Source organism: Filicampus tigris, chromosome 6, assembly GCF_054856515.1.
Source record: "Filicampus tigris isolate MCC_2025a chromosome 6, RoL_Ftig_1.0, whole genome shotgun sequence".
Lineage (NCBI taxonomy): Eukaryota > Metazoa > Chordata > Actinopteri > Syngnathiformes > Syngnathidae > Filicampus > Filicampus tigris.
In genome coordinates this window covers 12013521-12026706 of record NC_141222.1, presented here as the reverse complement: position 1 = coordinate 12026706, position 13186 = coordinate 12013521, and the positions used below count along the sequence as shown (strand labels likewise).

Sequence of the window (13186 nt, the reverse complement as noted above, 5' to 3'; positions counted from 1 at the left end):
CAGAACTGCAGTGACGTAGGGCTCATTGCTCCAACCTGCTCTTCTGTCTCGACGCTTATTGGACATTTTACTTCACGCAAGTGAACTGCAAACATTCAACCGCAAAACTTCTCTTTCGAGCCCTTCAGAGTCGTTTGGTCTCTTTGCCTAGCACTACTTTGGCAGGTAGGCATCTTTATACCACTTAATAAATTGTGTGTGTGGACGGGGTGTGTGTGTGTATTGCTGTGTAAGTGATGTTTGATTATGTCCTAGCAGAAACCACCATGCACCCTCTCAGTGCTGTCATTGGCTGTCTCACTGTGTCGGGGGCTCTACTGTTGCTGCCCTTGAAATGTCTCAGCATCATGTTGGTTGTGATTGGAATCTTCATCGCCTTTAGGGGCCCTTGGAAGTTCATGCATGTGGCTCTACACACTTTCAAAAGAGATGTCATGTAATACACTTGAATCGCAATGATTTTCCCCTCGCTCATCTGCCACCCTCTTGTTGTCCAATCTGCTCACATTCCTCATTTCCTGATAGATGTCTGATTGTTATACTGCGAGTGAGGTTTGCGATGTACCAAAATGCCAGAAAAAGGAGAACCATACCAGCCTTGTTTGCCAAGACGGTCGCAAAGCACCCGGACAAACCAGCGCTTATCTTTGAACCCACTGAAGAGGTGAGCACTGTAACAATTCAATTTCAAATGCTTTGTCGACAACTACATCAACATAGTGAGCGTGTTTGGGGCTTCACCGTCAGCCCCTAGTCTGCCATTCAGATCCGTGGCTGTGACTGCGCCAACTTTCTCATTTTCCTATGGGCCATGCATTAGATATCATACCAATACTTTTTCTTGCAATATAATCGATACCGATACATTCTTCTTGGCAATTTTTTCAGTCAAATTTTTTTCACACAGGCAATTAATATGACAAATACTGGACGTTTATAAAACATTTATTTTGTGCATATGATGTGAAATACATAATAAAACTAAAGTAAAATAAACAAGATATGAATGCCGCACGACTCTCTAAATTGGCCCTAGGTGTGATTGTGAGTGCGGATGTTTGTCTCTGTGTGCCCTGCGATTGGCTGGCAACCAATTCAGGGTGTCCCCCGCCTCCTGCCCAAAGACAGCTGGGATAGGCTCCAGCACGCCCCGCGACCCTTGTGAGGAGAAGCGGTACAGATAATGGATGGATGGATGGATGAATGCCGCAGTACGAAACATGTTTATCACACCCTACTTCGCCTCGTCGCTGCCATGCCTTATGTGTCTCGAAACCATGCGTGTTTGACTCCACGTCACGTCCCGTTTCCTGGTCATGTGACACGTACCGTGTCACCGTACCCGGGGTTTCTGCGCAAATGCGTAGTGAAGTAAACTACCAAAAACAGTTGAAAATGGTGCGTGCGCTCCCATTTTTTTTTTTAAAGTTGGTATCAATATTTCTTTTAACAAATCGATACCAAATGAGTAGCATGTGAGTATCGATATATCGATACCAAAGAATCGATATGCAAATCCCTAGAGTGAACCTTCTCTGGGTACTTCTGCTTTTCACCACATTCTAAAATCATGCATGCTAGGTTAATTTAAGGTCCATAGGAGTGAATGTGAATGTGAATGGTTGTTTGTCTACAGGTGTATGTGTCCTGGGAATTGACTGGTGGCAAGTCTAGTGGTGAACATGATAAGCAATATGTTTCATAATTAGGCAGAATTTTTTTTTGTTATCTGTCTGATTCATAAAATGGCGTGAGTAGAGGTCATAAGAAAAGTGGATAGTGCACTAGTTGTCCTACAATAGCAGTGGCCACCAACATGCTCCCCGCAGGCACCAGCACGCCCCCCCACATTGTGGACATTGGGATTTCCTAGGAATGTTGTATAAGTGATCATAAGAAAATGTAGGCACTTGCAGAGATTTATATAAATAAAGTGTTTCATTACATGTTGATCGGTGTCACTTGTTGGATATCATTACTCATAATATATCATTTATGGTAATTTGTTAATTCAAAAGTATGTATCAAACTGGTAGCCCTTTGCATTAATTAGTACCCAAGAAGAAGCTCAACTTCCAAAAGCTTGATGATCCCTGACCAAAAGTATTTTCCATATATAAAAATTACCATACAAAAACCTACTGCATCTTCAACAGTACTTCCACTAATTAAAATCTGGCCAAATTTGATAACAACGTTTTCCGTGTCATATGATTGATTGCTTATTTTTTATGTCTACAGGTCTGGACTTTCAGGGAACTGCAGGAGCAGTGCCATGCCGTGGCTCACTGGGCGTTGTCACAAAGATGGGCGGAGGGGGACGTAGTGGCATTGTACATGGAAAGCCGTCTTTTACTGGTGGCCCTGTGGTTGGGTCTCGCTATGGTGGGAGTGGAGGCTGCTTTCATCAACTACAACTTGCGGCTGAAATCACTGCAGCACTGTCTTAGTTTATCCGGGGCCCGTGCGCTGGTGTTTGGGAGCGAGCTCACTGAAGGTGGGAATGTTGAGGATACACTCACAGGCCTCTTCATTTGGTACGTCACATGCACAATCTAATGCAATCCAACACACGAGCTGTATGAATACGTCTTTTTTACTGACACTTCCAAAGAGAAATTCATTTAAACGTGGAGTTTGCTGTTAAAAACAATGCCTCCGCCCACCCTTTGCATACCCTCGACTCCCCCAATTGCTGCTGCCCAGTGGGATGATTTAAAAAATACAATGGAAAAGAAAACAATAATTCAGAAGGTTTAAACTGTGTGAATAAAATACGCATGTCAGAGCCATTGACAGCCATCCTTGTGCTAATACGAAAATCAGGATCCGCCCACATCAACAAGTCAGGCTAGCAAAGTTGCTACGGTCACTTTGTTTGCATATACACGTAAAGTGAGGGGCCTGATTTTGGTCAAGGGTGTGTGTGTGTTTGTGTGTGTGTGTGTGTGTGTGTTGGGTGCTGAGTGAAATAAGGCTACATTCAAATCTTGCTAGCAGTTTGAAAACTGCAAACTCCCCCTTTATATGGATTATCGTTGCCAACTTAAAGTCGCTCAATTAGCTATTAAATGGACCAACATTTTACAAACACCTCGCAATTAGATGCAGTGCAGTTCTTCACGGCTACAAATCCTACTTATCAACTCTTTGACGCTGACAATCAAAACTCACCTCTGTAAAGGCAGACTTTGTGAGACAGTTTTGGTACTGGATCTCATTAGATTGTGAAGGTGTACCTAATGCTATGGCCAGAAAGTCATGATCATGGAAAGACAACTATAATGACCTTTGCTTTACTTTCAGCTGTGTTTGCGGTGAGACGCTCTCTGCATTGCGATATGGTCATGTTTTGCTGCGGGAAGCAGAAAGATGAGACGAAGCTCCGTTGTCTCAAAGCTGGGAATCTGGAAGATCTGCTGGCACGTTCACACAAGCACCCACCCAGCTGCACACTAACCAAGACATTCAACGGTGAGCCATTGCAGTGTGTGAGTGGGTGTGTGTGTGTGTGTCAAGTTAAGGGTGTGATTATGTTGCCATATCTTGCTATTACATATCATACATGTCACAAAGTTGGAATTGCAACGCCTCCATTTTGTAAAGCAAGTTTTTGCACGCAGAGCAAACATGCCCACACATATACGCACGCATGCATGAATGCATGTACGGGCACACACAGCAAACAATTTTTTTTTCATTACCAAAGACCTTGAAAGCGCAATTTTTTTTCCTGCATTTTCATATTGGTAATGAATGTTTGTCTTTTATTTTGACACTTTTCTCACACAACATTCCAAACTCAATGCTTGTCAAGTCTTTGCCTGTATGGCCTGTCAGAAACATTTGGGGTATTGACAGAGAGGCAAACCTGAATGATGGGGGAGGTCCGCTTGCACACCACTCAAAAGTTTCAAGAGTGTTGAAATGCTCCCCCCCCCCTTTACAGCTATAATATCTTCTACTCTTCTGGCAAGAATCTCAACAAGAATGCCTGTGGGAATTTTTGTCTGTTCATCCAGGAGAACATCTGTGAGGTCACCCGAAAGAGGGCACACCAACACTGTTGTAGTTGATCCCACAGGTGTATGATGGGATTGAGGTCAGGGCTTCCTTTGTACTTTCACACCTTCTACTGCCTTACCCAAAATGCTTCCTCAAAGTGGGAAGCACCGTTGTCCAAAATGTCTTTGGTAATATGAATAATTGCGCTTTACAACTGAACAAACTGTGACTGGTTGATTGTTTGATTTACGGATTGAAAAGGTTTGCATGTTGAAATTGTTTTCATTTGAAAGGTTTATGGTGGGCTCATTTATATTTCTCTCCCTCTATATATTTCTCTCACTGCATGTAGACAGACTTTTCTACATTTACACCTCTGGTACAACAGGAATGCCAAAAGCAGCCGTGGTGGTGCACAGTCGGTGAGTTGACGTGGATGGATGGATGGATGAATGTTTAGGAATGCACATAAACACATGCAAAGGTAAACAAACAATTTCAATGCGTAATGATTCCCGTGCGAAACGAACTTTAGCTTCTGTAAAAATTGTTGACAAGTATTTGTATAGGTCATTATGTAGTGTGCAGTGTTTCATTTTCCATAGGAAATAAGAAATAACACCCAATAAGTTCCGTATCATATTTCCAGTCATTTTTGGTAGTATGAATAAACATTTGATGCTAGGAAAAGCAAATGTTGGTGCTTGGGTTCTAATCTGATTCATCAGTGACACATCAATCAATATTTTTCCTTCTTCCATTAGGTATTACCGCATTGCTGCGTTTGGTTTTTATGCTTTTGGTTTACAACGTGATGATGTCATTTACAACTGTCTTCCTCTGTATCACTCTGCAGGTCAGTCCATTTTGCACATTATCTGCTTAAAGTTAATTGCTGTTCATTTCAGTTGAACGTTATTTCTTTGTATGAGACAATGGCCCAAATGTAGTTTTGCCTACACAATAAAGAAGGATGCTGAACTGTAGTTTGAAATAATCGTCATTCACAATAGCAAAAAGTTATAGACCAATGTGTGTGCTTGCAGGAACTATCATGGGCGCAGGTCAATGTTTGCTCTTTGGCTTGACTATTGTCATCAGAAATAAGTTCTCAGCCAGCAGGTTCTGGGACGATTGTGTTAAACACAACATTACAGTGAGTACATTATGCCATTTCTAATACCTGTTAAAATAATGACAGAAAATCTTTGACTCTATGGAGTTGCTACTCTTGTATTCGCAGGTAATCCAATATATAGGAGAGATCTGTCGATACCTTTTAGCCCAGCCGGTTCACTCATCTGAGGGACGTCACCGGGTTCGTGTCGCCATTGGCAACGGCCTCCGTCCATCGGTGTGGGAGGACTTTGTTCGGAGATTCAGAATAAAACGTGTTGGGGAATTTTATGGTGCCACAGAGTGCAACTGCAGCCTCATCAACACTGACGGAAAGGTGCACTTCTGTGCATTTCTCTCTCTTTGCTTGATCTCCCTTCACATCTCATATCATTTATCGTGTTTCTAAATCAGGTGGGCGCATGTGGTTTCAACAGTCGCATCCTGCCAAGCTTTTACCCCATCAGACTGGTCAGGGTGCAGGAAGACAGCAGAGAATTGCTCAGAGATGCACAGGGACTCTGTATACCCTGCCAGCCTGGTACCTTGACTACAATCACGCTATTTGCATGCAAAACAAGCTATGACAAGCTTAAAAATAGACTCCCGTCCTTCACACACAGCAGAAGTACTGCCTTCACAAGGATACTGTGCCCTACTCTTGATTGACACAGTCAGTGGGGTATTACATGCGTTAGTGTTTATTCTTTATATCTGGAGGTTTGTCAAAGTAAAGGATTGTCTTCCTGACTTGCCTTTGCTATATTGTTGTTAAGTTCTAAATCGTTATACATTTTCATTGGCTTCTATTTCCAAAATTTGCAGATGTACTTCATGTTATGGCCAGTATGTGTATGTTGTAAAAATCAATAAACGTCTCTCGTCTTTTGTCTGTCCGACCCCAGGTGAACCGGGGATGTTAGTGGGCCGCATCAATGATAAGGACCCACTCAGGAGATTTGATGGCTACGCTGATCAGGATTCCACCAATCAGAAAATAGCACACAACGTCTTCAAGACGGGGGACTCGGCCTACGTCTCAGGCATGATGTAGTTTGTCATTTGCTGGAGTCACATAAATAACATGTCCAGAGACAAGTGTGATAACAGAGTGAAAACAAGTCAAAAGTGTTTCCCATCTTCCTCCCACTGTGCTATTAGAGCTCAGCATCTTGTGAATTCAACCATAATTAATGACAAAGATCATTTACACAAAACTAGCAAAAACACAAGGACAACAAAATGTACAAGAATACTGTAACGTAAGGGAATAAACTATAGGGGCGAAGTTATTGGTAGTATTGAAGTCTCCTGAGTATAGCCCACAGGGAGCAGAGATGTTTGCCCAATGTCAACTGAGATAGGCTCCTTTCATCAAAAATCATTGATGTTGGCTGGTTGCCAATATCTGTTCTTGTTTGTCCCATGGTGTTAAAGTTCCCCCACTCTGAGCATGCTTTTGTGGACCTTGCTTTGTGTACCCGGAACAGAAAGGAAAACTATTGGAATCACGCAATTCTCCGATATGGGTTCAGCCAACCCCTAATAGGTCATCCAATTAGTAACTGGTTTGTCATAATGATTTTGATTTTATAGTGCACATCAAGACATGACCACAAGGTTTGTCTGTGTTCATGAGTGAATGCCACTTGGAGGACTCAACCTGACATGACATGCCAACTAATTACCGGTACTTGGTACTCACAATAGATGTAGCAATGAGTCCACTTTTTTTCAAAGTCCATACTTACTTTTGGTTTTGTGCTGTGTTGTCGGAAAGAAAAGACAACCTTCATATGTTGTTTTTCCTTTTGAAGGATCTATTGGTAATAATCGTGTACTCTTGTCTTCTCTCAGGTGACATACTGGTGATGGACGATTACGGCTACATGTTCTTCAGGGACCGCTGCGGTGACACGTTTCGCTGGAGAGGGGAGAATGTTTCCACCACAGAGGTGGAGGGAGTCCTCAGTGGCCTGCTGGGACACACTGATGTCGCCGTCTATGGCGTTTGTGTGCCAGGTGGAGTGGCGTGGTTTTATGATACGATTTGTATTATCAAAATGCAATGACTGTGCAATGATATATTGGAAGAAATCCACCGATGATATGTCATGATATGTATGCATCCGAAGAAGAATAACTGAACAGTAACTGCTGTCCAAACTTCACTGCATACATTTGTGAAGACTTTAGATTTGAAAATTGACAGTGTGTCTATAATTTGCTTACCCTATTCCTTGAAGAATAAGTCAATCAAAAAACATTTTTTTCAAGAATATGTTCTATGCAGGCCCACTTGTTGAAACAAGGCACTCTGATAAGTATTGCGTTTGTGGAATAAGAGCTAACGCACCTGTTTTTAGCCATCTCAGGAGGCGGCCATTTTGTCACTTCTGTCAACTGAGATTGACATCACAGTGTCTCAGGGCTCAGGTAACGACCAATCACAGCTCACCCGTTTTCTGAAGCTGAGCCATGATTGGTCGTGACCTGAGCCCTGAGCAGTTGTGACGACATTTCCAGTCGACAGGAGTGATAAAATGGCCGCCCCAGAGATGGCTAAAAAGGGGGGGATTTTGCTGCTTAACTCATATTCCACAAACACAATATTAATCAGAATGCCGTGTTTCAACTAGTGGGCCTGCTGGGAACATATTATTGAAAAAAATGTGTTTGGGTTGATTTCCGCTTAAGCTATGTACGTCCTAATTGAGGTGGTACATTCGTTGGAAACCAAATCCACATAGTCTGAAAGTCTTTGGGTAACTTCCAGGTGTTAACCCCTGTAAAATGGGGCACTCAAACCTTGGGGAGAGTTCACGTTTTGTTCACATACAGTACATTCCCACCCTTGTAATGCTATGTGGCTAAATGTTAGCATTACTCACATCACATATTATTCCAATAGTATTTAAGTAGAATTCTAAGGTCCCCTGAAAATGTTATGTGCTGAGCTTGCATTGCATTAGCAAGGTGGTTAGTACAACTCAGTTGCAAGCTTTTGGTTTGACTTTCGGCTCTGCCTCCTGTGTGGGGTTTGCATTCTCTCCGTGGTTGTCTGGGTTTTATCTACTTAGGTTAAATGTAGAGATGGGAAAATGAAGCTTCAAATTTGCTTCATGAACCAGTTGTACTTTTTTGACTCCTCTAGATGGCATGGTTGGTTTAAAGAAAGCGGTTTATGAAATGGCAAGTCAGTGTGCTTTCAGCCCTATGTTGAACAGAGAGTGCCATCTAGAGGACTAAATAAACACAACAACTGGTTCATAAATCATCTTGAAGCCTCATTTTCCCATCACTAGTTAAAGGAAGAGTCTTAATTGTCCTTGGGTGTCAATGTGAGTGCTTTTATTCTGCCCCGTGATTGGCTGGCAACCAGCCGGTGTGTACTACGCCTCTCGTCCAAAGTCAGCTGGGATAGGCTTCAGGTTGCCACCGACCTGAGTGAAGATAAAAGTGAAAGAAAATGAATGGATTGCATAGATAGCTATGATAGTAAAGGAAATACAACCAAAATATACAATGGAGTCTTGAGCAAACGCTTAATATGCTCGCAACAAGAATTAGAGTACAGAATGAGATTTTTTTGGTCTAGGCTTAGAGCATAAATATAATGCAGGGATAAACCAAAGGAAAACACTGCATGGTTTATTAGCGGGCTGCAATAGTTTAATACAACAAAACACTGTACTTTTACAAAGCCTGAGCTAGCATCAATTCCATAAATTGTATCACAGGAGATATTAAAAAAACAGTTGGGTCAAAAAGTGACTAGCCTGCTTCTTGGGTCAACCTGCTACTGTCTAAAAACAGTTTGGTCAAAAATAACAATAATTTGTGTCAAGAAGGGACCTTGGATCAATTTGACCCAACTGTCCGGGTTGTTTGGGGGAAAAACCCCAAAACAAAACATTTTCTGGCGTTGTTTTGTATAAAACGACGCAGATAGTTGGGTCGAACTGAGCCCTGTAGTGGATCGTTCCCTATTTGATACAAATTGGGACATAAATTCTTGACCCAACTTAAATATTGTACTAGCTACTTTATCAATTTTATTTGTAAGGTCTTAAATTAAGTGCTTGTTTCTACGTTTTTGTTACAACTTGTAAATGTGTGTATACAGGTGTGGAGGGAAGGGCTTGTATGGCAGCAATAGCACATGCAGGAGGCCAGTTTGATCTTGATGCCTTCTTGTCTTCTGTCCAAAAAGCGCTTGCCCCTTACGCTCGTCCGGTCTTCTTGCGACTCATGCCAGCTCTAGACACTACAGGTCAGATGCCAGTATTAACTTATACAGTGCAATCACTCACACACGCACACACACACTAACACATACACTTGGGGGAAATCTCCTAACCTTGTTTTTCTGCTTCACCATTAGGCACCTTTAAGATTCAGAAGATGCGATTGCAGAAGGAAGGTTACAAGTCACAAAATTCCAGAGAAAAGATCTACTTCCTGAACAGCTCTGTTAGGTGTTATGAGGTTGTCACCGATGAACTATATGACTCCATCATGGAGGGAACTGTGCGTCTATGAGACGGAAGACACAGATGTTGTTAACCATGGCAAAGGAGTTTTTATATCCTCGCAGGAGAGCAATAACAATTGAAATAAGAGGAATACGATTTTGCATTAATGTAGTTTTAGAGAGGAACTTTACACCCTTAACCAAAAATCCAGTCCTTTTATAAGATATGTAAACACAATGACACATTTTAAAACAATATTGACAATAAAAGATAAAGTATACATTAAACAATATTTGTGTGGTTATTCGTAACTTTTTCACTGTGTAAGCAGTTCTGTGGACACTGGACGGTATTGTACCCGAGTCATTGTAACATCCTTCCTATTTGTCACCATCTAGTGGGCAGAAAGAGAACTACTGCAAAATGACACAATGGAATTACACAATATGGCAAAAGTATTGGGACGCAAACAACATGTGGAGTTACCTTCAATTAGCTGCTATAACAGCTTTCTCTCTTTCAGTATGTTTTTTTTTTAATGTGGTGGACTACAAAAGCGTTACAAGGGGTAAGGTTCTCTTGTCTACCAAGGTCACCAAATCAGGCTTCAATGGACTTTGTTTCATGAGCTCGTCATAGTAATGCTGAAACAAAAAAAAAGAGCCATCCCCACTCCGTTCCTAAAAAAGCTGCGATAATCCATTGCAATTATGGTTTATATTTGTGAGGAATGTGTGTGTGCAGGTTCAGCCCCTCCTTAATACTGTATTAATGAATTGATTTGTGCAAAGCTGTACAATATGTATTCACAAAGGGTAAGAAAACGGACAAGTTGTGGTCACTGTGGAAAACTTTCTGATGAAATGCTATGCAACAACCACGAGAGGACTCCCTTTGCGTGCTCCTTGGAGATGTCTGCTCTCATTTGATGTCTTTGTACAACTGCATGGCTTCGTGGCAAATTTGTAACCCAAAGACACAGTTCTAGTCAGGCACATTGTGTACACTCGCTCTCTGACAGTGGCTTTGTACATCCCTATTATTAAAGTCACAATATGTTCTGAAATTATTCTTTTTTTCATATATGATGTGGATGGTGAGTGGGACTTTCAAAAAAGGGTTGTGGTGAGTGCTTGCAACTGTTAGAATTTAAATCAAAGAAGCCAACCGAGGTTGATGAGAGTGTTATTACTGTCAGCTATTTACTTTTGCAGTGAAATAAACATTTTTTACATTTTACAACAGTATGTTTTCATAGCAGACAATATCCGCAAAGATTGATTTGAAGGAATTTTTCTTGGTTCTCCTCAACAACCATGAAGTGTCCTGTTGTATCAGTTCAACTTTTGCGGATATTGTTTGTGATGAAAATACGCATTACCATGACCTGGATGCCAGAGACTCTGTGAGGACATAACAGACAAAACATAACACATGGATAACTGATTTCTTCTTGCAGTCAGCTGCGTCCACAGACGTAAACTGTGTCCTGCATGTCTGCTTGTTGTTTACGTGAAGATTTCTCATTTTGCTTTGATGCTCAAGGGACTATGCAGGCTCTGACTCATCATCAGGAAATGAAACCGGGAGCATTGGAGAGGGCAGCTGGTGGTGGTGGGCGATTCACATATGGAGCTACTTTGGTTTGGTTCAGATGGAATGTACTGGATGAAAGCAAGGGACGCTGGGTTGTGTATTTGGTGTGACAGCTGTTACATGTACTGTAGTCTAAATGGTAGGCCAAATGAAAGTTTGCAAGATGTGTGCTAGTCACTGATTGCAAGATGAAATGTTTTATGTTCAAAGTCTGTGTACACATACACTGAAAGAAATGGTGAGTTATTAAATGGACTCAATTCTATTTCCTTAAGTGGTTTGAATGGAATAAAAGCACCTGCAATACAAATATTTGTGCAAGTGGCGTAGTAGTTTATTATAAAATAGCCCAGCACCATGGATGACCTGCAAAAGCTCATATCTCTCCCAAAACAGTTTACATGTGTCAAAACTGAATAGCTTTCTCAGATAGTCATTGCCCACACAATGCATGTTTTGCCACTATGAAAGAGGTCTTACTAACAGAATAAAATGATTTCCCTGCTAAATTAAAAAAAAACAAAAAAAAACAGCACAGACTCGCATGGTGTTGTTGTTTTTTCATGCTGGTCTTGTTGGTATCGCCAGTGAGAGCAAAACTGCAGTAGCAGCAAAATCAAAACAAAACAGTCAAGATATTAGCAGCCAAACCTTGTGTCATTGGGCAACCCGCTCAATGAACAGAACCACAGCCACCTAACAGGGTGGCCCAGCCAGGAGCTGGTGATAGATGCTGACCAGCTGGTATTGCTGATGTCACCAGCTACCAGCAGGGCAACAACAGCATGATGGGCTTGCTGGGTGGCTTTGGCTCAGTTGGTGGAGCAAGTTACCCAAGGTTCAACTCTTTGAATCTTGGCTGTTTTGTTTTGCTGCTGCTGTTTTGTTCTTACTGGGGACACCAGCAAGACCAGGACAAAAACACAAAACCTTGCTGATCTGTTTTTTTAATAGCAGGGTTCACAGTAAGAGCAGCCTCAAAAGTTTGACTTCCCACACACTGCACTCATACTAACAAAGAAATGATAAACATATACAGCGGCCGAACGGAACCCAACAAACCCGGCCAACTGACCGTTTCTAAGGGAACTGGAGTGGTTTGCGACTGAGACAAACGAGAAGTGTACAATATTTTTCCTACAGTGCTGTAAATAAAGTTTCACAACTACATCATATACTATAAGAAACAATTTATAGAGAACAAGGAGTATGACTAGATAAGTATAGATAAGTATTTTTTACTTCCTCTTTTCAACATGCAAACTGCACTGAACTGAGATGCCGACAGATAACTTTATTTTTATGTGCGTATATGTTCAATAAACCAATCAATAAAAATCAAATCCACTTCACTTCATCAGGTTAGGTTGTCCGTGTGCTGGTTTTCAAAGGGAGGTGATTTTTTTTGTTAATTCATTGCAAAGATAATAGTTTCTTTCATTTAAATATGCCTGAGGCAACGTTAATTATTTGACTGTCAGAAATAATCTCAAGGAATGTGTGGGTTAAATTAAACCTTAAAGCTATACACATTTTTATAGAGCATGTTATATTTAATTAACAATTTCAGTTCAAATTAATTTTTGCATTATTCCCATCAAATGCTATAACTACTTTGCATGGGACTTAAAGAAACAAGCTGAGTGGTCGCAGTACATGCAATTCAAGGATGACTTAACGATTTCCAACGACAACTCACACATGATGACGCTTCACCTGCCCTTGGGCCCTCTTGGTTATTTTTATAAATGTTCGCATCTGTCCATCATGTCTACCCACTCTTCTCCCACTCTCAGAAGCCTGACATTTGAGCGAGATTTCTTCTTCAGGCTCCACTGAAAGAGTGTGGTATGGAGGACTTGCACAGACCTCAACCCCATTAAATACATGTGCAATGAATAGAGCAGATCTTGTCAAGTCCTTTTCCAGAGCCAACACTGATGATATCTGATTTTGTTCTTCTGAGAGAATGGACAACAAAAACAGACGCACTG

General features: G+C 41.4%; 1 protein-coding gene across 1 annotated transcript; it reads left to right on the top strand.

The window, feature by feature from the left end:
• Positions 1-266: 266 nt before the first annotated feature.
• On the top strand, positions 267-9870 carry LOC147145836 (long-chain fatty acid transport protein 1-like). Its single transcript, XM_086032576.1, has 13 exons — positions 267-436; positions 526-664; positions 2242-2497; positions 3307-3474; positions 4358-4427; positions 4770-4861; positions 5052-5161; positions 5249-5458; positions 5536-5662; positions 6027-6164; positions 6979-7143; positions 9248-9394; positions 9506-9870. The coding sequence occupies exons 1-13, from the start codon at positions 267-269 to the stop codon at positions 9661-9663; spliced, it is 1950 nt and encodes a 649-aa protein (XP_085888702.1). The 3' UTR covers positions 9664-9870.
• Positions 9871-13186: the final 3316 nt, after the last annotated feature.

What these genes read in the sequence shown, in the direction of transcription:
- LOC147145836 (XM_086032576.1), top strand. Translation starts at nt 267, where the DNA reads ATGCACCCTCTCAGTGCTGTCATTGGCTGTCTCACTGTGTCGGGGGCT. An exon ending in ACTAACCAAGACATTCAACG is followed by an intron (nt 3,475 to 4,357) that starts GTGAGCCATTGC and finishes CACTGCATGTAG; the next exon opens with ACAGACTTTTCTACATTTAC. An exon ending in GGACTCGGCCTACGTCTCAG is followed by an intron (nt 6,165 to 6,978) that starts GCATGATGTAGT and finishes GTCTTCTCTCAG; the next exon opens with GTGACATACTGGTGATGGAC.